Source organism: Chionomys nivalis, chromosome 21 (assembly GCF_950005125.1).
Source record: "Chionomys nivalis chromosome 21, mChiNiv1.1, whole genome shotgun sequence".
In the NCBI taxonomy this organism is placed as follows: domain Eukaryota; kingdom Metazoa; phylum Chordata; class Mammalia; order Rodentia; family Cricetidae; genus Chionomys; species Chionomys nivalis.
The window spans coordinates 53,904,859-53,927,047 of record NC_080106.1 but is presented as its reverse complement, the minus strand read 5'-3'; the positions used below and the strand labels follow the sequence as shown (position 1 = coordinate 53,927,047).

Genomic DNA, 22,189 nt, shown 5'->3' with positions numbered 1-22,189 from the left:
GGGTTTGTGTTCAGGCTCAGCAAATCATCAGTATTCAACACCTAGATATAGGTTAATTAGAAGGGACTGTATTTATATAACCTAAAATTTTGCTTTTACTTTTGACAGACATGTATTAGAGATTTAGACATTAGCAGAAAATAGTCTTTGCATTGTATGCATATTTTCCATAACTATTCCTTAAAATTACATCAATCATTTTCCCAGAAATGCTTCAATAAATTGCTGCTGCCTGAGGGGAAAAATTCCCTCAACATATAATAATCAAAACACAAAACATACAGAATAAAGAAAGAATATTAAGAGCTATAAAGAGAAAAGGTCAAGTAACATATTAAACCTATCAGAATTACACTCAAATTAAAAATGGAAACCATGAAAGCCAGAAGGTTCTGGATAGATGTGCTGCAGACACTAAGAGACAATGGATGCAAGCCAAGACTACTATATCCAGCAAAGCTTTCATTCACCATTGATAAAGAAAACAGGATATTCCATGACAAAAACAGATTTAAACAATACATATCCACAAAATCAGTCTTACAGAAAGTACCAGAAGGAAAACCCCAACCCAAGGAAGCTAACTGCACACACAAAAACACAGGCATCTGATTACACCCCCCCACACACACACCAGCATAATCCAAAGAAGGAAACACACAAACACTACTATTGAAAAATAACCGGAGTTAACAACCACTGGTCATTAATATCACTTAATATCAATGGACTCAGTTCACCTATAAAAAGACACAGGCTAAGAGAATGGATATGAAAACAAGATCCAGCCTTCTGATGTATACAAGAAATACACCTCAACCTCAAGACAGACACTACCTTAGAGTAAAGGATTAGGAAAAGGTTTTCTAATCAAAAGGATCTAAGAAACAAGTGGGTGTAGCTATCCTAATATCTAACAAAATTTCAAACTAAATCATTCAGAAGAGATAGAGGACACTTTATTCTCATAACAGGAATAATCCATCAAGATATAGTCTCAATGGTTTGAGCTCTTAAGGTCCAAATGAGGAGCAGAAGGAGGGAGAACATGAGCAAGGAAATCAGGACCACGAGGCGTGCACCCACCCACTGTGACAGTGGAACCGATCTATTGGGAGCTCTCCAAGGCCAGCTGGACTGGGACTGAATAAGCATGGGTTGAAACTGGACTCTCTGAACATGGCGGACAATGAAAGCTGATGAGAAGCCAAGGACAATGGCACTAGGTTTCGATCCTAATACATGAACTGGCTTTGTGGGAGCTTAGCCTGTTTGGATGCTCACCTTCCTGGACCTAGATAGAAGTGGGAGGACCTTGGTCTTCCTGTAGGGCAGGGAATTTGGACTGCTCTTCAGTATCAAGAGGGAGGGGGAATGGACCGGGGGGAGGAGAAGAGGAGTGGGTATAGGGGGAGGGGAGCGGGGGGAGGGGGCAATGTGTGGGAGGAGGGGGAGGGAAATGGGAAACGGGGAGCAGTTGGAAATTTTAATTAAAAAAGAATAAAAAAATGAAAAAAAAAGATATAGTCTCAATTCTGAACATCCATGCCCCTAATACAAGAGCACCCATACATGTAAAAGAAACATTACTAAAACTTAAATCGCACATCAAAGCCCACAACACTGATAGTAGGAGACTTCAACACTCCAGTCTCACCAATGGGCAGGTCAACCAGACAGAAATTTAATAGAGAAATAATACATGTCATGAATCAAACGGACTTAACAGACAAAACAACCACCCAGACACAAAAAATATACCTTCTTCTCAGCACCTCATGGAACCTTCTCTAAAATTGATCACATTCTCGGCAACAAAGCAAACCTCTACAAATACAAAAAAATTGGCGTAACCCCCTGCATGTTATCAGATCACTATGGATTAAGGTTAAAATTTAATAACAATACTACTCTCAGAAAGGCTACAAATTCATGGAAACTGAACATTGAACTACTGAACCACCCCTGAGTCAAGGAAGAAATAAAGAAAGAAATTAAAGACTTCCCTGAATTCAACAAAAATGATGGCACAACATATCCAAACCTATGAAAGCAGTGCTAAGAGGAAAGTTCACAGCAATAAGTACCCACATAAATAAAATGGAGAAAGCTCATATTAGAGACTTAACAGCACACCTGAAAGCTCTAGCGCAAAAAGCAGCAGACTCACCCAGGAGGAGTTGAAGACAGGAAATAATCAAATCAATGATGTGGCAGAAGTTGTATTAATGGACACTGACATCTGAGTTTCGTACAACATCCATGTGTCACACATAGCATTCTAAAAATGCAAAGCCTGTCTAGGTTTTAGGACACAAAACTGTGCAATTTTGGCCAACCCCTGTTGCAGGCAGGCAGAGACAGGAAATTGGAAATTGACTTGGAGCATAGTGGTACATGTTTTTACGGTGTGCTTTCCTGAACATCTCAGCTTAATTCTGGGATTCATAAAGATGGGTTCTGTTTCCTATTTCTTTTGCATCAGGACCAGGAAATAGTAGAGTCAATCTCAACCAGTTGGGTTTAATAAACACGGGTTCAATAAGCACAGCCTTCCTTGGTAGAACAGTCATGCGGGATAAATGATGGAATATTCCTCTTGAATATTCCTCTCAGTCTTTGCTGAGATTCCCTTTACTTGAAGCAATCTCTCAGGACCCCAAAAACCAACTCAGTGTCTGCCAACCCATTTTGATTCAAATATATCTGACCCACTGTGGTGAGATGCAGACGTGGAGGGAGGGATCAGGGCGACAAGGACTACTATTTAAGTATAATGGTAGATGACAGGGAATAGCTCAGAGTGTGACTGATAGAACAAGATCTTCCTCACTTTATGAAGTCACAGGTATTTTAAGTTGGGTTCTGTGAGCCATACAAAGCACAGAAAAATGGCCTGAGTACAACAGCATAGACAGAAATGCCTTCTGCTGGTTCCTTCCTATATAATCTATAGGGTTTTCCCACTTAGAAATTATAACTGCTTGTAATTCCACATCTTTCTTGACAGTCTTGGCAATCTGTGGCATAGTTTTTCTTTTCACTTAAGTGTCCCCTGAGCACTGCAAGGTGAGGATACTGTGTACTGCTAATTATCAATACATCTCTGATGAATGAGTATTCACAAATTCAAGCAGCTATGTAGCCCAAGAGCCCAGTTACAGCAAAAGAGAGCTGTGTTAGTTACTTTCTACCACTGTGTTAAAATGCAACTGACCAAGGAAACTTATAGATGAAGAGGTTTATTTGGCTTAGGGTTTCAGAGGGGTTAAGAGTCTGTCCAGGTAGGGAAACATGGCAGGAAGCCACAGGCATGGAGGCAGTAACTATATGCTGAGCTCAAATCTTGACCCACAATCCTAAAACAGAAAGAAAGAACTAGGGATGGCTCAAGTTTTTTTAAATATTAATTTAATTTTTTAAATTTCATTTTACATTCCATCCACAGTTCTCCCCCACAGCCCTCCTCCAAACCTCCTCCACCAGCCCAAAGCTGGTCCCTTAGTGACACACTTCCTACAGCAAGGCCACACCTCTTAAACCTGCTCAAACAGCACCACTAGCAGGGGACCAAATATTCAAACACCAAAGCCTATGGTGGGCAAGTTCCAGGATAGCCAAGGGTTACGACACAGAGAAACCCTGTCTCAAACAACAACATCAACAACAAAAGAATCCATAGTTATCTAACCCAGTTTACTAAGGAATGGGGTTGGACAAATTCCCAGAGCTACATAATCGCTCTACCAACTATTGCTATGAACTGACAGCCTAAGAGCTTATAAGGAAAGCTTAAGCCCTTGGTCCCATCATTTACCTGCTCTGCTAACCTGTGAAACCAATTAACCTCATGGAGCCTTCATAAATTACTCTGTAAAATGGGGATTGAGTAAGCTAATGCACATGAAAACACGCATCAAGTCTGAGATTAGTGCCATGAACTTGGAAGGCCCCAAAGAAATCAGATGCCTCATCCCATCATAAATTCATCTCTCTGATCTATGAAAAACAGACATCAAATGAATGCTGACAGATATTCTTCATGGAAGGGAGCCTCTGGATCACATCATTTTTTCTTATGCCCATTGCCCTGTGTCTGGGTGCTCAGTCACAGCTCTTGTTCTTGATAATGCTGGCATCAAGGAGCTTTCCTGACTTTGCATGGGTCAGTAGGGTAAGGCAGCAATGTTTTCAGGAAAGGTCATGCTCTTGTTTCTGCTCCTGTAGGTCAATTGAAATGCTGAGCCAGATATAGCTACTCATGGCTAGCATAGGTTCTGTTTTCCCTGGCCTTAGATTCATGACCCTTAACTTCAGAGGCTTAGACTTTATTGTCAGAGAACATCTCTCTGAGCTAAAGAAGTTGAAGCTGTCTTTCTATTAATAGTTTCTCTGCAAAAAAAAAAAATACTTCTTCTTCTTCAATAAAGAGACCATATGCCCAACATAGACAGCAAACAAAAATATTATATTTACATATAATATATCCATTTAATTGAGAAGTGGTATAGAATTAAATTTTTTCATTATATTTGATAAAATTTTATACCACTTCTCAATTAATACCAGCTAGGGAAAAAATAAATTATCGTCATCAAATGGAAAAACAATGCAATATTAGAAAGATAATGCTTCATGTTATCTAAATAAATGTAGAAAGATATATACTATTTTATTTTTAAATAAATAGAGCATATTAGAAGAAGACACAGACACTGATGGAGGAGACGATTCCCTACATGGGAAAATCAAAAGTCGAATGACCAGAAACTGTAGGAGTTTTGTGAGGCATGTGAGGGCCAGAAGGATTCCACAGTTCAGTGTTTACCAACAGGATTCCAGAAAGGGACAAAGTATGACTTGTGGTGTTAATTGATTCCCATGGTGTGACTATTCCCACCTCCATAGATTCTGAGATACCAATACAATGTGACCAAAGATGAATACATTCTAGGAGTCTGCTCTACAACATACTGCTTGTGGTTAATAACCCACCAGCACAAAACAAAGTGTGCCATTTGGTTGTAATAAAATGTAGCTCGGGAATGCTGCTGCTATGCAATTGCAAGTATATGGGTAACCTGTTGCTAATCAAGGATTTGAGGACTCATGACTCTCTTGCAGATATAGAAAACAGGGTGCTTCCTGAATATTAAACTTCATCAGGTGATGAAAGGAGACAGAGACAGAGACCCACATTGGAGCACTGGACTGAAATCTCAAGGTCCAAATCAGGAGCAGAAGGAGAGAGAGCACGAGCAAGAAACTCAGGACCGCGAGGGGGGCACCCACACACTGAGACAATGGGGATGTTCTATTGGGAACTCACCAAGGCCAGCTGGCCTGGGTCTGAAAAAGCATGGGATAAAACCGGACTCGCTGAACATAGTGGACAATGAGGACTACTGAGAACTCAAGAACAATGGCAATGGGTTTTTGATCCTACTGCACGTACTGACTTTGTGGGAGCCTAGGCAGTTTGGATGCTCACCTTACTAGACTAGGATGGAGGTGGGTGGTCCTTGGACTTCCCACAGGGCAGGGAACCCTGATTGCTCTTTGGGCTGACGAGGGAGGGGGACTTGGTTGGGGGAGGGGGAGGAAAATGGGAGGTGGTGGTGGGGAGGAAGCAGAAATCTTTAATAAATAAATAAATTTAAAAAAAATAAAAGAAGGTTAAGAACCATTGGTCTAAGTGAAAATTAAGCTGGCTTTAAAAAAAAGAAAAAGAAAACAGGGTGCTGCTTATGTCATGCAGCTTCATGGCAACTTTATCCTCTCACTTTTGTTCCTCAGCATTTTCAAGAGGAATATTGTTTCTCTATCAGGGAGGTACTGACTACAGTCTGAATGTGTTTATCTCCAAACTCGAAAATTGAAATTCTAATCACCAAAATGGTCATTGAGGTCTTTGGGAGGTGGTCAGGGTGTAAACAAGATATAGAAAAATTCCTTCACCCCCCCACTTAAAAAAAAAAGGAAGGAAACAGCCAGAAGATGCCAAGACAAGAATCAGACAGCAGCCCCTGGCTAGGCATTGAATCTGCCTGAATGTGACATCCTGGTCTCTGAATGAAGTGAAATACATCCTTATTGTTCATGGTATTACTACAACAGTGTGAATGCACCAGGGCAACATTAGTATTCTTAACTCACAGTGGAGAACAGGGTATAAAGAAGTGGTCTGGTTACTTTCTGTCAGGTTGTACAACGATAAAGGCAGAAGAAGCCTGGAGGATGGGATAGTACCTGTGTACTGTAGGCCCACAAATGCTATCATGCCGCTGTACCTGAGACAGGAGGCCCAGCTCAGATGGAGGAATCTTTCTTTTGCATTTTGTTTCTTCTGGCTTCAACTTTCTGTTCAGCAGGTGGCAGCCTGATGTGGGATTCCTCTCTGTATACTATGTTTTATTACCATTGGTTAATAAAAAAGCTGTCAGGCCTATGGCAGGATAGAATATAGGTAAGCAGGAAAAGTAAACTGAATGCAAGGAGAAAAAAGGTGGAGCAAGGCAGACACCATGTAGCTGCCAAAGGAGAAAGATGCCAGAACCTTACTGGCAAGCCACTGCCTCATGATAATACACAGACTAATAGAAATGGATTAATTTATGACACAAGAACTAGCTAATATGCTTGAACCATTGGCCAGTGTTGTAATCAATATAGTTTTTGTGTGATTGTTCAGGTCTGGGTGACTGGGGAAAGAAACAGGTTTCTGATTACAGTATTCTTGTGATCTACTTAGCCAAATGAGGAAAACATCAGACTCTGAGACCAAAATTTTTCAGAATATGAGATCATGCATGTAACATGAACAGTTCCTGTTTGTTGGGGTTTCTCTCCCGCCTGATACCCCACAACTGTTTAGCCCCAAAGAAAATCACACATAGGTCTCCATAAATTATAAGCTGATTAGCCCATTAGCTCTAGCCTCTCAGTGGCTAACTCTCACATCTTGATTAACTCATTTTTCTGATCTATGTTAGCCATGTGGCTCAGTACCTTTTTTTCAGTGGGGCAGATCACATCCTGCTGCTTGGGTGGTCTGGGCAGGAGTGGGAGAAATCAACTTCCTTCTTCCCAGAATTTTCCTGTTCTCATTACATCATTTCTACTTCCTGTCTGGTTTTCCCACCTACATTTGCTGCCTGGCCAATCAGCATTTATTTAAAATATGACTGACAGAATACAGACAATTCTCCTGTACCACATGCATAAGTAAAAATAGTTCAGGAGATAAGAATTAGGGCTGAGGGTGGGTTGCACTGAAGGTCAGTATTGACAGAGGTTTCTCTCCCGCCCTGTGAATTGTAGACTGGTTTTCTTTGTTTTATGTCTAAAAGCCACTTATGAGTGAGTACATATGATATTTATCTTTCTGGGTCTGAGTTACCTCACTCAATATGATGTTTTCTAGATCCATCCATTTGCCTGCAAATCTCAGACATTCTCCAGCTAACATGTCCTTCATCTAGGGACAACAAAACTTCCCCTTGGATCCTTTGTGACGTTGCACAAATAAATCTCTGTTGAGCTTGAATATGCTCCTTAATGTCCTCTCAGTCTGCCTTGCCTTTCCCAAATTCTCATCCAAGTGTTTGCATCCCCCTCCTTTGCTGTTGTTTGCTTTTTAATAGAGTCAGCCATCCATCACCATATGAACAGAAGTGAGATGAATTTTAATGAGCCTGTCAAACCTGTTTTATGAATGCTGAGTGAATGGCATCTTCTTGAACCCAGGAGGTGATACATGGACAGAGTTGTTGAGAATGTTCTTTTTCTGTGCCAAGGATATGGAAGGTGTCCTTAAATCCACCTGAACACTCACTGGCAAAAGTTCTGTTCTGGGATTGCCTAGTCATCTCATCTACAGTTGTTCCAGCTCCATGATACATGAGCAGGAGAATGAGTTATAACAATCGCCACTAAGAGTCAGGTGTGGTGCCGACACCAGATACTATAGCACTCGGGACAGTCATGCTGAGGCAAGGGCATTGCTGCCAAGTTTGAGGTCATCCTCAGCTACACAGGGAGTTCTGGGCCAGTCAGGCTACCGTGCTGAGACTCTGCCTCAAACATCTTCAAGATGAAGAAAGAGGAGGTGGAAGGGATATTTCCCTAAATCTCTTAAGGACCTCTGTGCCTTGTGAAAGTTGACTGGAAAGAAACACAAACAGAGATGAAGTGGAAGCCTAGCTGGACCTTTCAAGGGGAAGGTTTCCATTAGAAGATAACCCTAGGAATCAACCAACAATTGAGAAAACACAGCTGAGCTGCATGGGAATGGGTCTGGTGGGAAGCAGGGGCATCTGAGGAGTGTAGCTAAATAGTACTGTAATGATGTGTCCTGTCTTTTTAAGAGACAAGCCATGCCCACTCCCTCCCCAGTCCACCGAGGCAAGCTGATCTTCAGTTCCCCAAAGAGGCAGCTTCTGCCTCGCTCCATTCTCTCCCTACTTCTACCCTTTCCCTTCCTCCCTGCCTCCCTCCTCTCTCTACCTCTCTGCTCTTCTCCCCTTCTCCCTTTCCCCTCCATAACCCACTAAATAAATAAATATCCAACCCCACCTTGCATGGCATGCCTATCCAAGTCTTTGTCTCTTACCTGCCACGTGGCTCCCTGCCCAGGATCAGCCAACTTCGGAGACCTGCAGCATGGTCTTGTGTGTCATCCCTGCCTAGGACTGGCTGCTCTCAGGAATCCTGCCTGCTGCCTGCTCTGACTCGGGGACCTGCAGCATGGTCTCATGGTCTGCTTCCCACTGTAGCCACTTGGGATCCTGCAGTATTTCATTTTACCATTACAAGTACTACCTTGACAGTTAGTTAGACTGGTTCTGACAGAGAAATGGAGCCAAAGCAAGCCCCCAAGATGTTTTGGCTTACAGGTACTTACAGTGACACCCTCACAAAGTTGCCCAGATTCTGACCAAAGATTATCAAGCTTCTGGGTCTAAAGACTATGAGCTCACAATGTTGAGTATGCTTTGTAAAATTCAGAGTTTAAAAATACAAGTCAGGCCTAAGAGGCAGATCTTGCAGCTCAAACATGTCATGCTCTGTTTTTGGGGATTTTAGGAGAAGGCAGAAATCTTTAATAAATAAATAAAAAAAAGTGATAAAAAAATAAAATAAAATGTCAAAAAAAAAGAGTCAAATAAACTTGGGAAATTGGTATAGTTACTAAAATAGGTGTTATTTCCTTTTAATTATAGCACTAAATGCTAAGTTTTACCAGACAGTGAGAAAAGGGGCATACTTGTATAAAAATAGAATGACTAATTATTTTTCCCTGACTTTGGTGCTTATGAGACTTTGATAAACAGCTTATTAGTTATGTACCCACAATTTCCTGATTTAATAAGTGATGAAATGCACAACAGGACGGAGACTAGAATGAACTGAGTACCTACTCTATGACTGACATCAGGCTGGGTTCTTAATTCAAGTTTCTTCCAAAGCAAGTGATCTTCACAAGATGAGGGTACTGACCTGACAAGGCAGAAAACTAAGCTGATCAAGTTGAGTGACCACGCCTATAGTTAAGACTCAGTGGTCAAGCTGTGGTTCCAACCCAAATGTGTTGGAGCTTACCAATAGCATCCACAGGATACTTTACTAGAGGAGCTTCATGAGAGACTGGAGATGGCTGGGATTTAGAGTGATTAGTTACCTCCAGTAGAGTTTTCAAATTCCCTAAGAGTTGGATAACTCATCTGCTGATGTGTGGCACACTCACTGGTCATAAAAAAAAGCCCTCATTGGGAAAGTCATGTCATGTTGATGATAAATAAATTCTTTTATAATGATTACTTGGTGTCATTTGCTTATTGAAAGAGACTTGTCACATATCACAGGGCTTTTCCCTACATGCCATATCCTTTCATGACCTTTCAAGGGAAAACTCACTGTCTCAACATACTAATACAAATTGAAGGTGGTTAAGACACTTGTCTATTATCATGCTATGAGGAAATATATATATATATATATATATATATATATATATATATATATATATATATAAGAGAAGGAGGAACTTGCCATCCTTGCCATAGCAATTTTCCATGGTTCTAGACTTTTCTTCTCCTTGCAAACCTAGATTGGTGATAAGTGCTTTAGTTTAATGAAGATAACCATGACTTGATACTGCATCCTCAATGTGCTGTAGTTTATCTCTACATAAGAATTTTTATTAGCATAGGTCTTGAGGAACAGGAAGTCTGCATGACAGGCATCACCTGAAACCTCCCTTTTTCATTCAAAAATACAGAGGTATCTATGTCTCTTTGAAAGCCTAGACATTAATGAAAAGATGGCTGTTTTTGCTTCATCTAGATACATGATGCCTTCTCATTGGCCTACTGTGAAATCATACACAGTCCAATCTCAAATGCGTTAAGAAAACAGTGTTCATGGATCCGGGGGACATGGCTCAATCAACAAAGTGCTTGCCATGCAACTTTGAGGATCTGAGTTAGGCACACTGTATTTATGTAAAAAAGCCATGTGTGTGGGTGTTTGTATGTGTGTATTTGCACGTGCGTGCACATACTTGTATTCTAAACTCTGTGGAGGCAGACAGGCAGATTCTTAGGGCTTGCAGACCAGGCAGTCAAACCTAATCATTGAGTCCTAGGTCATGATAAGAAACCCTGCCTCAAAAAACAAGGTGAAAGGCACAGGAGATTGCTTTTTGGCCTCTATACATATGAATCTGGGAGCATGTATGTGCACGCACACACACACACATACAGGGAGGTGTCTCATTGTTCTTGCTGGAAGAGAAACAATATATCCTATTTCATTATAGAAGGGTTTTGGATATTCTGCTTCAGAAACATCCCAAAGGCTCCTTACAGTGCAATATTGACCCCTTCACAGACCCACTAGACTCCTTAAGAACAGAGCCCAGTATACTTTACTTAAGAGTATTGGTATCACATATGTATGCAATGTCAGGACATTAAGGACAGTCTGGGATACATAGTAAATTCTATGCTGGCCTGGGCTCTGTCACAAAATTTAAAACCAAATACAAACAAAAAGTATTTGATCATAAAGTGTTTCAAGTTTGAGCTAGCAAGGTCAGTAGCTAACCTTGCAGGCTTCCTTAATTAGGGTTGCACTCTTGAAATCTCTAAGCATCAATTTTCTCTAGTACAGAAAAATATAGCATCAGGATCCTATGATGCTAATCCAAGCTAGCATCTACTTCAATGTCAGACTAACAACTACCCGGTAGGAAGAAGTCCTGTCTTGCCATTATTGGAATTCAGAAGTACTTCCATTCATACTATTCTGGTCATCATATCTTCAGTTTCCCATTCCAGACCTTCTCAGAGAGTCCTCAGATTCCTCTACTATGTAGCAGTATATTTATCCATTCCCTGAAGCCATGGACTGCATCTATGGTACTTATAATTCAGATATATGTTGAATAAAGAATGGCTGCACAAGTAACTATTAATAACAGAGAAACAAGAAACAAAAAGAAATTCCAAGACTGGTGGTAGTAACAAAATTAAAAAAAAATATGTGACTTTAGACATGATATTTGAGCAATGCAGTACCCAGAACTAACAATTTTCAAATATGTCTGCCTTTTCTTCTGACACTCGCTAGGCTATATATGCACCTTTTAGAGATAAGAATAATCAGAGAAAATATGAGCCCCTGCTGTTTTCCTAGCCTATACATGGAAGACTGCAGTAAGATAAATATTGATACATATTGCAAGTGCAGACTCCTGAATATCCAAGCTGCACATATAATATACAAGACAATATCTGTTCAATTAAGAAACTAAATATTGAATTTATTGCTAGAGACTGATCTCTAATTTATATCAATAGTTAAAGACATTACATGTCAAACTGATAAAGAATTCAATGAGAGATCAGCATTAAAGCCAGCAGAGAGGCTTTCTAGAAAGACCGCACCATACTTCCACAGCTCAATTGCTTATTGCTTGCAGCATGACATAGAGTAACAACTGAAGCTGTCACCTGTGCATGTCCTATGCTCTGATGAAACAGGAAACTGCATGTCCTCCTCCACATTGCTACACATCCCCTCTCTTTTAGGAAGGGACAATGAGTCTAAACATCACTCTCTGTTGTCCCCCGTTTACATTGCCCTTATGATTTACCTGTGTTGTAGCCCCTTCCAAGGGCTGGCCATGGACGGTGATTTTTCCAGAGATTTCCAAGATACCAGTCACTCTGGTTCTCTACCAAGCCCAGGACCTGTTGGCCTGTAAAACACAGAGAATACAGATGTGTTAGAAGCAGCAGCACAGGCATCTAGGTCTGGAGAGTACCAAACACAATGAATAATTATGCAGACCCACATTTTCATAATAACAGCTCACATTCACTGGGGGCTTTCATTAAGAGCTAGGTCCTGACCCAAGTGTTTAACTTGCATAAACATATTTCATTCTTAATATTAGGCAGCTGCTTTTATTATCTCCATTTTACAGAGAAGACACAGCTTCCAAAATGGTTAATTATCTTGTCCAAGGTCATCTGTTTTTGATAATACCATAGTCTCCAACCATCCATCCATCCATCCATCCACCCAAACATCTGTCCATCTATCCATGCATGCAAAGATGTGTTTCATTCCCTAAATCATGGGACATGAGTTACATCTTTATGACCTGACATACTAATCTTCAAGCATTCCAATATGATGTTTTCTTTTATATATTAATTTATTGGATTTCTGCATGTTTTTTTTAAATTAAATAAGGAATTATTCTTGTTTCATGAGAGGAGAGTCCATAGTCAAGAGCCAGCTTGTCACAGTGCTTCTGTTGTTACTACTTCCAAAATACATCCATCTATGTGCTGTCAGAGGCTGTTTGTTTGTTTCCTAGCTGCCTAGACCCAAATAATTACACAAAAACTGTATTATTACAACATTGCTTGGCCTATTAGCTCACATTTCTTATTTGTTAGCTCTTATATCTTAAATTAACCCATTTCTATTAATCTTTGTATTGCCATCTGGTTGTGGTCTACTGGTAAGTTTCCGTCTGGTGTCCAGCATCTTTCTCCTGTGGTGGCTATATGGCGTCTCCCTGCCTCTACTTACCCTCTCTATATATCTTTTCCAGCCTATTTATATTCTGTTAAGCCATTGGCCGAAAGCAACTTTTTTATTAACCAATGGCAGTAAAACATAGCCATATAGAGGGGAATCCCACATCATCTATGTTACTAAGCACCATGTCAATATCATGTCAATGCAATGATGTCATCTGGATGGATAAGTACCTTTCTGCCACCATAGTCAGCCTTGTCTCTAATGAACCATAACATTTCAGATGGGTTAGGCTTGTAGTCTATCATTTAGGGCTGTGTTTCTAGGGTATTTGGCTGTGTCTAGTGAGTGTAGTCCATCACTAAGGGCTGTGTGTCTGGAATGTAGGTAGGACTGAATCTCTGAGTCTTTCAGGCATGTTATCAAACCTTCCTAGTTTCATTTAGACATTCTAATATAAGTAATCAGAAAAAGTTATCTTAGAATTACTCCTGACATTTTATTGACTGGGGAATGAGACTTTCATACAACCAGTGATTAATACAATTACAAACAATTACTGATGAAGCTAGTATGTGAATCTGCATTTGTCTGACACCCACATTCTTTTCTTAAGAGCATTAGTGATCCACATTTCACAGAATGAGAAACTGAGGTTTAGGAACTTTAAATGATTTGCTAACAGTCATACAACTAGCCACTGATGGCATTCACAGCTAACCTTCTGAAGTGAAACTTCTCATGCTGTTGACCAATCTTAGAAATAAAGAACTTTCTAACCAAATGAAAACCCAGCTGCATGCTAAGAAAACACAGCAGTACTGTTGGAACATCACGCTGGGTGATATAGGACCTTGGTTTGATGACAGCTCTCTGAAATGATGGTGCAAAAGTTTGCTGCAATTTATTTGATCAATTTATTAAGCTGCTATCTAAATCATCATCCCTGCACAAACATATAAATTAAAGGCACAGGAAAAATACTACCGCCCACTTTGTCAATGTAGGTGATTGCAACCCAAACTTGTAGAATCCCTTCATAAAGTGTATGTTCAATTTAGTGAGTGGAAGAGCCAATAAATGCCTCATGCAATAACCTTGAGGTTTACTGCAAAACAACCAGCTCAAAAAGACTTGGCCCCTTAGCTGAGAAGCTCTAATCAGAATCCTTGCACTATAGAACAATTTGATATTTCTACATAGAGGATTGGACAAAGCTAAAATAGTCCTTGGGGGTAACAGCATACACTAATTAAGGAGTCTGAGTTAGTATCACCAATGCTTTTGAATTGATAAAGGACATCACAAACTCAGACCTGGCAAAGATGTGGTAGTTTGAATGAGGAATGCCCTACCATAGGCTCAGGCACTTGAAATTTTGGTGAAGAGTTGGTAATGCTGTTTGGAGAGGTGGTGCAGCCTTGCTGAGGGAAATGTATCACCAAGGGTGGGTTTTGAGAAATTTAAGACTTGCCCTACTTCTGCTTCTCTCTCTGCTTTATGTTTGTGGTTGAAGGTGAAATCTCATAGTTCATCCCATCCCTGATCCCATCCCTGTTGCTTGCTATCACACCTTCCTGCCATGATTTACTCTTAGCCCCCTGGAACCATAAACAAAAATAATCTGTTCTGTAAATGATTTTTTGATCATGGTATTTTATCACAGCAACAGAAGAATAACTATTACACGTACCATATACTCAGAGCTGACAAGCAGGGAATAATGAAGTTTTAATGCATCTCAGGAAATATGGACTTTCAGTATTTGAAATCCAAATTCTGTATTTTGGCACCATCCACATTTTATTTGTCTCAACCTATTGCTTCAAACAATTATTCTCCTAGCTAATGCTTCCTTCCTACCCAACAAAATTGTAGGGTGTTACTTGTGTTCTTGCCTTTCTCGTTCACCAAGCACTCCCTCAGCAGGGATCATACTTGCCCTTGCTAGTCCTTACCCACAGTCCTCTCAAAGCCTATATTGAGCTTGACACTTAACATATAACTCCAAGTCTGAGATATATTTTGTATTTATGGCATCATGGCATATATTTTTTTATTTGGTAGTTTCTATCAGTATTTGTGCCTTCAGCTGATTTACATCCCTTAAATTACCAACTGAGTAGTAGTAAGCATACATGCCCCTCATGTGTACGTGCCCCATATTCCTACATCAGCAAATGGGCAAGATCTGGGTAATATTTCAATGTTTCACATACAGTAAGTTTTTAACAAATGATGGCTATATAAATGACTTTTTTGGCATACACACACATAAATATTAGTGTTCTTTCATGTCTTTGTGTGTGTGTGTGTGTGTGTTTGTGGGTGGTGTATGCATGTGTATAAACAGGTATGCATGTGTAAGTGTGTGTATGGTCGAGGTTGACATCAGATGTATTCCTGTATTGTTTTCTACCTTAAACTTTCAAATTAAGTCTCTCAATGTATCTAGAGTTTGCTGCTCCAGCTGGGCAGGCTCACAAGCCCAAGGGACATTCCTATCCCTGTCTTTTTGACATGCTGCAGATGTGTTCTGCCAGTCTTAGGCTTTTGAGTCAGATTCCCATGATTGACCTTATTACTTTACTGACTGACTTGTCCCAATAAAGTACTGTCAATGCAACCAATATATCCTCCTCAAGTCAATGCTTTCTTTTACTTTCCTTTATTTTTGGCTGTACTAGGGATTGGACATAGGGTTCGATGTATGGTAGGCAAGTATTCTACCAATGTCAAATATCCTCACATAAGCCTAGGAATTGGAATACTATGTTACCAGTTGGTGGTGTCAACAGCCCCAGCCCTTGTCCCTGTAATTTTGAAAATGCATGTCATCTCACTCTCTCCTATTCCCAATATCAATGCAACATTTATAAAGTTGTTGAGCTCAGGTGTCAGTGTCCCTCACACGGAGAACTGCAAAGATAGAAAACAGCAGCAGCAAATTGCTCATAAAAAGCTTAAACTTAAGAACCTTCAGGAATAACTTTAAGTTGTCTCTGGAGATAACATTCAAATTCTTTTTCTCTCAAGCCTGGGATATCTTTTTGATATATTTTGTGCTGTCAGCTTCACTCGATGTTGTACAAAAAATAACTATCAGCATGATTGTAATGTTCATATCCATTGGCTGAAAAGAGCAAAATAATCAACAGATGATTTCATTTTGCTTTAAGTGGATTCAGTAGCAGTTATATCATTTATTGAAACAGTAGTGAGCAGAAGTGATTTTTCCTTATTGGTTGTTCAGCAGCCTTGGGTTCTGCCTGTAGGCTTGTGAATTTCCTGAGTTGTCTGCTTGGTGTGTCTCCCAAGCCCACTGAGGTCTGCAGCTAGGGACAGGGAGCTGTAAGCATTAACACTGTTGGAGGCAGGGGTATAAAATGTGGACTCTTGCCCTGCTGTGTTCTTGCTGTGAAGCTTCTAGAAAACTTTTCAACTTCTCATTCCCTTGGCATCTCTCTTGTTTCGTATGAATACATACATTAAAATCATGTTATATGCGTCAAATTGTACAAATTGGATGTCTCCTTGCACAATGCTTAGGGTATTTTATAAGTTTTCTTTTCTGGGTATGATCAAGGGGTCATCATTTCAGACACATCATGCCCCCACCACACCTGTGAATAGACCCTTGAGCTACAAAATAAAAGTCAAGAGCTAGTAGAAGGTTATGTCATTCTGCTGTTCCAGTCCCAAGAGAAGAAACTTCCTGCCTTGTTTTGGGTAATGTTTTCTCTCCAATGGGAGGGTGGTGTGGGAAGTCCTACTGTATATGTGTTGCTTTTATTGGTTAAAAAAGAAGTCATTTTTGGCCAGTGGCTTAACAGAATATTGCCGGGCTGGAAGAGATATACATAGAGAGAGGAGGCAGAGTCTGTGAGATGCTATGAAGCACCAGGGGGGAAGAACACAAGCTGTCAGCTAGAACTTTGCCAGTAGGCCACAGGCCTGGTGGTAAAAGGGTTATACCACAGTAATAAAAATGGATTAACCAAAAATATGAGCTAGCTAGCAATACGCCAAGTAGTGATATAAATAATATAGTTTCTATAGGATTATTTTGGTTCTTGGGTGGCCAGGAACAAACAAGCGGTCTCCTACTACAGTGGGAATTAACTAACTGGTGAGTTTGAGAAAACTACGTTTACCACTTTAGCTTCCTTCTATCCCTTCTTTCTCTTTATTCCTTATTATCTATTCCTTCTTCCTATGCATGTCAATATGTGCACTCAATGTGCTCTTCCATGCTCTAGGTTTCCTAGGGCAGCCCCATCCTGATAAGGACATCACTATTCAGAAAGCACAACAGGTTGGGAATTATAACTATGTTCTCAAATGTTAAGGAGACATAACATAGATACTACTTAGCACCACTTTTATCAACAACACAAGGTGACACTTTTTTTTTTTACTCCTTTACATCTGAGGAAGTTAGTGTGTAGATGTGTGGTTAATCTCTTGAATGCTGTTACTCTATTAGATATCAACACACTGGAGCATCAATTCTGACCCTAGTGCCTTGAAATCTGAATTATCAATACTTCATATATGCACTGAAACAAACTATTGATGTGTCTGAAAGATTACTTTCAGCCTTAGTTAAGTGTGAGGTTCTTCTGCAGGGTCTGACATATAATTAGCTTATGTGGTGGTATCTACATTCAACACACAAACCAGAATTGTCCAGTGCTACATTTACTTCACTTTATTTTAATGCATATGGTTTTGTCTACATGCATGTCTGTTCTAAATGCATGCCTGGTGCCATGGAGGCCGTAAGACAGTGTTAGATTTCCTGAAACTGGAGTTAGATGGTTGTGAGCTACTGTGTGAGTGCTGGGAATCAAATACAGGTCATCTAGAAGAATAGTCAGTGCTCTTAGTCACCGAATCATCTCTCTAGCCCCAGGTAATATAATTCAGACATCTTCGAGGAACATATATCAAGAAGTAGATATATGAGAACTAGATTTTACTCCCCTGTAGGCCTAAGGTAATTCATGTTTACTCAAATCACACCACTGAGAAATATCTCAAAAGAGAGGCCAGGGAGATGGTTGGTGGTAAATAGATCTTGCTGTTCTTACAAAGGATGCAATCTGATTTCCAGCACCCACATGGTGGATCACAACCATCTATAATCCCAGTTACAGGGGTTCTAATGCTTGTTTCTTGACTCTGTAAGCATTGCCTGCTTACAGTGCATAAACATACATAAAAGCAACCATTCATACACATAAATATAGCATAATGTCCCTTTGACATCTGCTGGTACCATTAAAGAAGTTCCCTGCTAGCGTGTGCTGCCCTGTGTGTCCAGACTGCATACTTCCTCCATTTGCTCCCTTCACAGCTGCTGTTGCCCTTGCTTTGTTGACACTTTGGTACATCCTGCGTTCTACTGAGGATTTGCTTGGTCAGACACTAAACAAAATATGAAGGAATTAAATACAAATAAAATGTAGTCCTGACCCAAAGGCAGTTAGATGAGGAGAAAGAAACAGTTTTGAAGCACCATGATACCTGGGTGACAGAAGATCTGGTAGGTTGGAGATCTGATAAGCAAGCAGAGAATAATTGATTCTGTGTAGAATGCGAGGGAAGTTTGCCCGACACTTGATGTCTGCCCTGGCTCTGTCTATCAATGTCCTGTCTTGCACAGCAGGCAGTCCCCCCCACACTCCCACAAGCAGACCTCAGGGTGCCCAGCTTCCTTCCCAGCTCTCTTGCTACTTACTGTTCAGCATTATCCATCTAGGACAGAAGTTCCTTCTGCTGCCTGATGTCAGGTGGGGGTTGTTGCCAACTCAAGGCAACAACATCCTTGTCTCCAGAGGCTTCAGTCTAAACACTTAACCTTGATTATACAAACAACTTAATGGCCTACCATACCATTAAGAAGTGAATTCCCTGGCAAATCCTGTGGGGAATGACACAGGCTTCCACAGGATCCTAAGACAGCATTCTGCAATGCCTCCCTCATCTCCAAAGGAGTTATTTTTTTTATTTATTTTTTATTTTTTTTATTCTTTTTTTTATTCTTTTTTAATTAAAATTTCCAACTGCTCCCCGTTTCCCATTTCCCTCCCCCTCCTCCCACACATTGCCCCCTCCCCCCATTCCCCTCCCCCATCCCCACTCCTCTTCTCCTCCCCCCAGTCCATTCCCCCTCCCTCTCGATACTGAAGAGCAGTCCAAATTCCCTGCCCTACAGGAAGACCAAGGTCCTCCCACTTCCATCCAGGCCCAGGAAGGTGAGCATCCAAACAGGCTAAGCTCCCACAAAGCCAGTTCATGTATTAGGATCGAAACATAAGAAAACACTGACTGAAAGCAAATGCTTTGTCATTGTTTTTGGCCCTGTGGTTATGAATTAACTGTGCTGTTCTCAGTCTTCCCTACTCTAGGCACATGCTAACTTATGAAAATGAAGCTGTCATATATCAACAGTAACAACCAGACAAGAACAAACGAGCAAACTATATGTTGGGCCTCTGCTGCTGGTGTCACCAGCCATCAGATGAATGGTTCCAGGCTCTGAACTCCCAATCTCCTTCTTTCTGAACCTGCTGGCTCCAGGCAAGGTTTCAGCTACTAGGCTAGAGGGTAGGAGGGGAACAAGGAGGGAGAATTGGAGAGGTATTCTGCTACTTAAACACATGGGAATGTGAGGATAAACAATTGTTCATTGCTGTAAGTAAGGAAGCAAACATGACCACAACAAAGATGAAGGGACATATGTACTAATTAATGTTATTAGAATATATTTATTGTAGAGTGTAAAAGATTTCATAAAAATATTTTCATTAAAGTATATGATGTTTGTTAACCATATTCACCTTCAATTGCCCTTTCCTGCCCCAGTTAATCTGTTAGTTCATTTCTTCTTTCCAAAGGACTTCTATTTTCAGTATCTATCTCATTCATACTATCTATCTATCTATCTATCTATCTATCTATCTATCTATCTATCTATGATTTGTCTATCATCTGTATATCTAATCTATCATCTATCTTTCCTTCTATTCTATCCATCAATTCATCCAAGATTCCACATTTAAGGAAGACGGTCAGCAGACCAAAGAAATACCTGCAAATCCATGTTTTCAGCACTATTCACAATAACTGTATTACTATACCAGCTGGTATAATCATCAAGACACGGATGAAAAAATAAAATATGGTCCTCTACTCTCTGAGCTTTGGTCTGCTGTTTGTCAAACTAAACTCTTTTTTTTTGTTTTTTTTTTATTTTTTATTCTTTTTTAATTAAAATTTCCACCTGCTCCCCGTTTCCCATTTCCCTCCCCTCCTCCCAAATATTGCCCCCTCCCCCCACTCCCCTCCCCCTATCCCCACTCCTCTTCTCCTCCCCCCACACCATTCCCCCTCCCTCTCGATACTGAAGAGCAGTCCAAATTCTCTGCCCTGCGGGAAGACGAAGGTCCTCTATCTACGTCCAGGAAGGTGAGCGTCTAAACATGCTAAGCTCCCACAAAGCCAGTTCATGTATTAGGATCGAAACCTAGTGCCATTGTCCTTGGCTTCTCATCTGCCTTCATTGTCCGCCATGTTCAGAGAGTCCAGAATCAACCCATGCTTATTCAGTCCCAGACCAGCTGGCCTTGGTGGGCTCCCAATAAATCAGTTCCACTGTCACAGTGGGTGGGTGCATCCCTCGTGGTCCTGATTTCCTTGCTCATGTTCTCCCTCCTTCTGCTCCTCATTTGGACTTTAAGAGCTCAGACTGTTGCTCCAAATTGAGACTCTGTCTCTACCTCGATCCATCGCCAGATGAAGGTTCTAAGGTGATATGCAAGATATTCCTCAGTATAGGATAGGGTCATTTCAGGTTCCCTCTCCTTAGTTGCCCAAGGTACCAGCACCAATGCAAATTAAAACAACTTTGAGATACCATCTTACACCTGTCAGAATGGCTAAAATCAAAAACACCAATGATAGCCTTTGCTGGCGAGGTTGTGGAGAAAGAGGCACACTCATTCATTGCTGGTGGGAATGCAAACTTGTGCAACCACTTTGGAAATCAGTGTGGCGATTTCTCAGGAAATTTGGGATCAACCTACCCCAAGATCCAGTATTACCACTATTGGGAATATATCCAAGAGATGCCCCATCAAATGACAAAAGTATCTGTTCAACTATGTTCATAGCAGCATTGTTTGTAATAGCCAAAACCTGGAAACAACCTAGATGCCCTTCAATGGAGGAATGGATGAAGAAAATGTGGAATATATACATATTAGAGTACTACTCAGCAGTAAAAAACAATGACTTCTCGAATTTTACGTGCAAATGGATGGAAATAGAAAACACTATCCTGAGTGAGGTATCCCAGACCCAAAAAGAGGAACATGGGATGTACTCACTCATAATCGGTTTCTAGCCATAAATAAAAGACATTAAGCATATAATTTGTGATCCTAGAGAAGTTAAATAAGAAAGTGAACCCAAAGAAAATCATATAGTCATCTGCATGGAGAGGGGAAGTAGACAAGATTGCAGGGCAAAAACTGGGAACTTGCGGGTGAGGTGGCATGGGGCAAAGGGGAAATGGGATGAGAAACATGAGAAGGGGAGGATGGGAGGAGCTCGGGGGATTGGGAAGGTTGGGATATAGGAAGGGAGGATACGGGAGCAGCGAAGTATATATCCTATCTAAAGGAGCCATCTTAGGGTTGGCAAGAGACTTGACTCTTGAGGGGTTCAAACTAAACTCTTAAAACCTAGTTACAAACTTGTAAGGAAGATGGATGTATCTGTGAAATACCTAGCTTGCCGTCTGACACTTGAGAATTGTCCAATAAGTGAACTGTAAATTATTATTGTTATTATTAGGATTTAACCTGAAAGGCTCAACATTTAGATACAAAAATCTCTTCTTGATTTGCTAGTAAAGGTGTGGGAGGGGGTAACAAATTCACCAGATAGGAGAAAACCACAAAACATCCAGCCCCATTCATTTATACCTTAGTGTCTTTAAGAACTATAGCAGGAACAAAGAAAATAATGAGTAGAGATGTCAGTAGATGCTGGGTACTGGGAAGAGAACTTAAAATACAGTATAAAGCTAGGCCCACTTGACTTTGAACATTCACACCAAGCTTCC

The 22,189-nt window shown here is 40.6% G+C and overlaps 1 protein-coding gene across 1 annotated transcript in view; it reads right to left on the bottom strand.

Annotated features, from left to right (window-relative positions):
• The window catches only part of Large1 (LARGE xylosyl- and glucuronyltransferase 1), a 524,802-nt gene that overhangs the window by 102,360 nt on the left and 400,253 nt on the right, over positions 1-22,189 (bottom strand). The window contains exon 7 of the mRNA XM_057753624.1: positions 12,158-12,262. Coding sequence (XP_057609607.1) covers positions 12,158-12,262 — 105 coding nt within the window. The remainder of the gene's footprint in view (positions 1-12,157; positions 12,263-22,189) is intronic.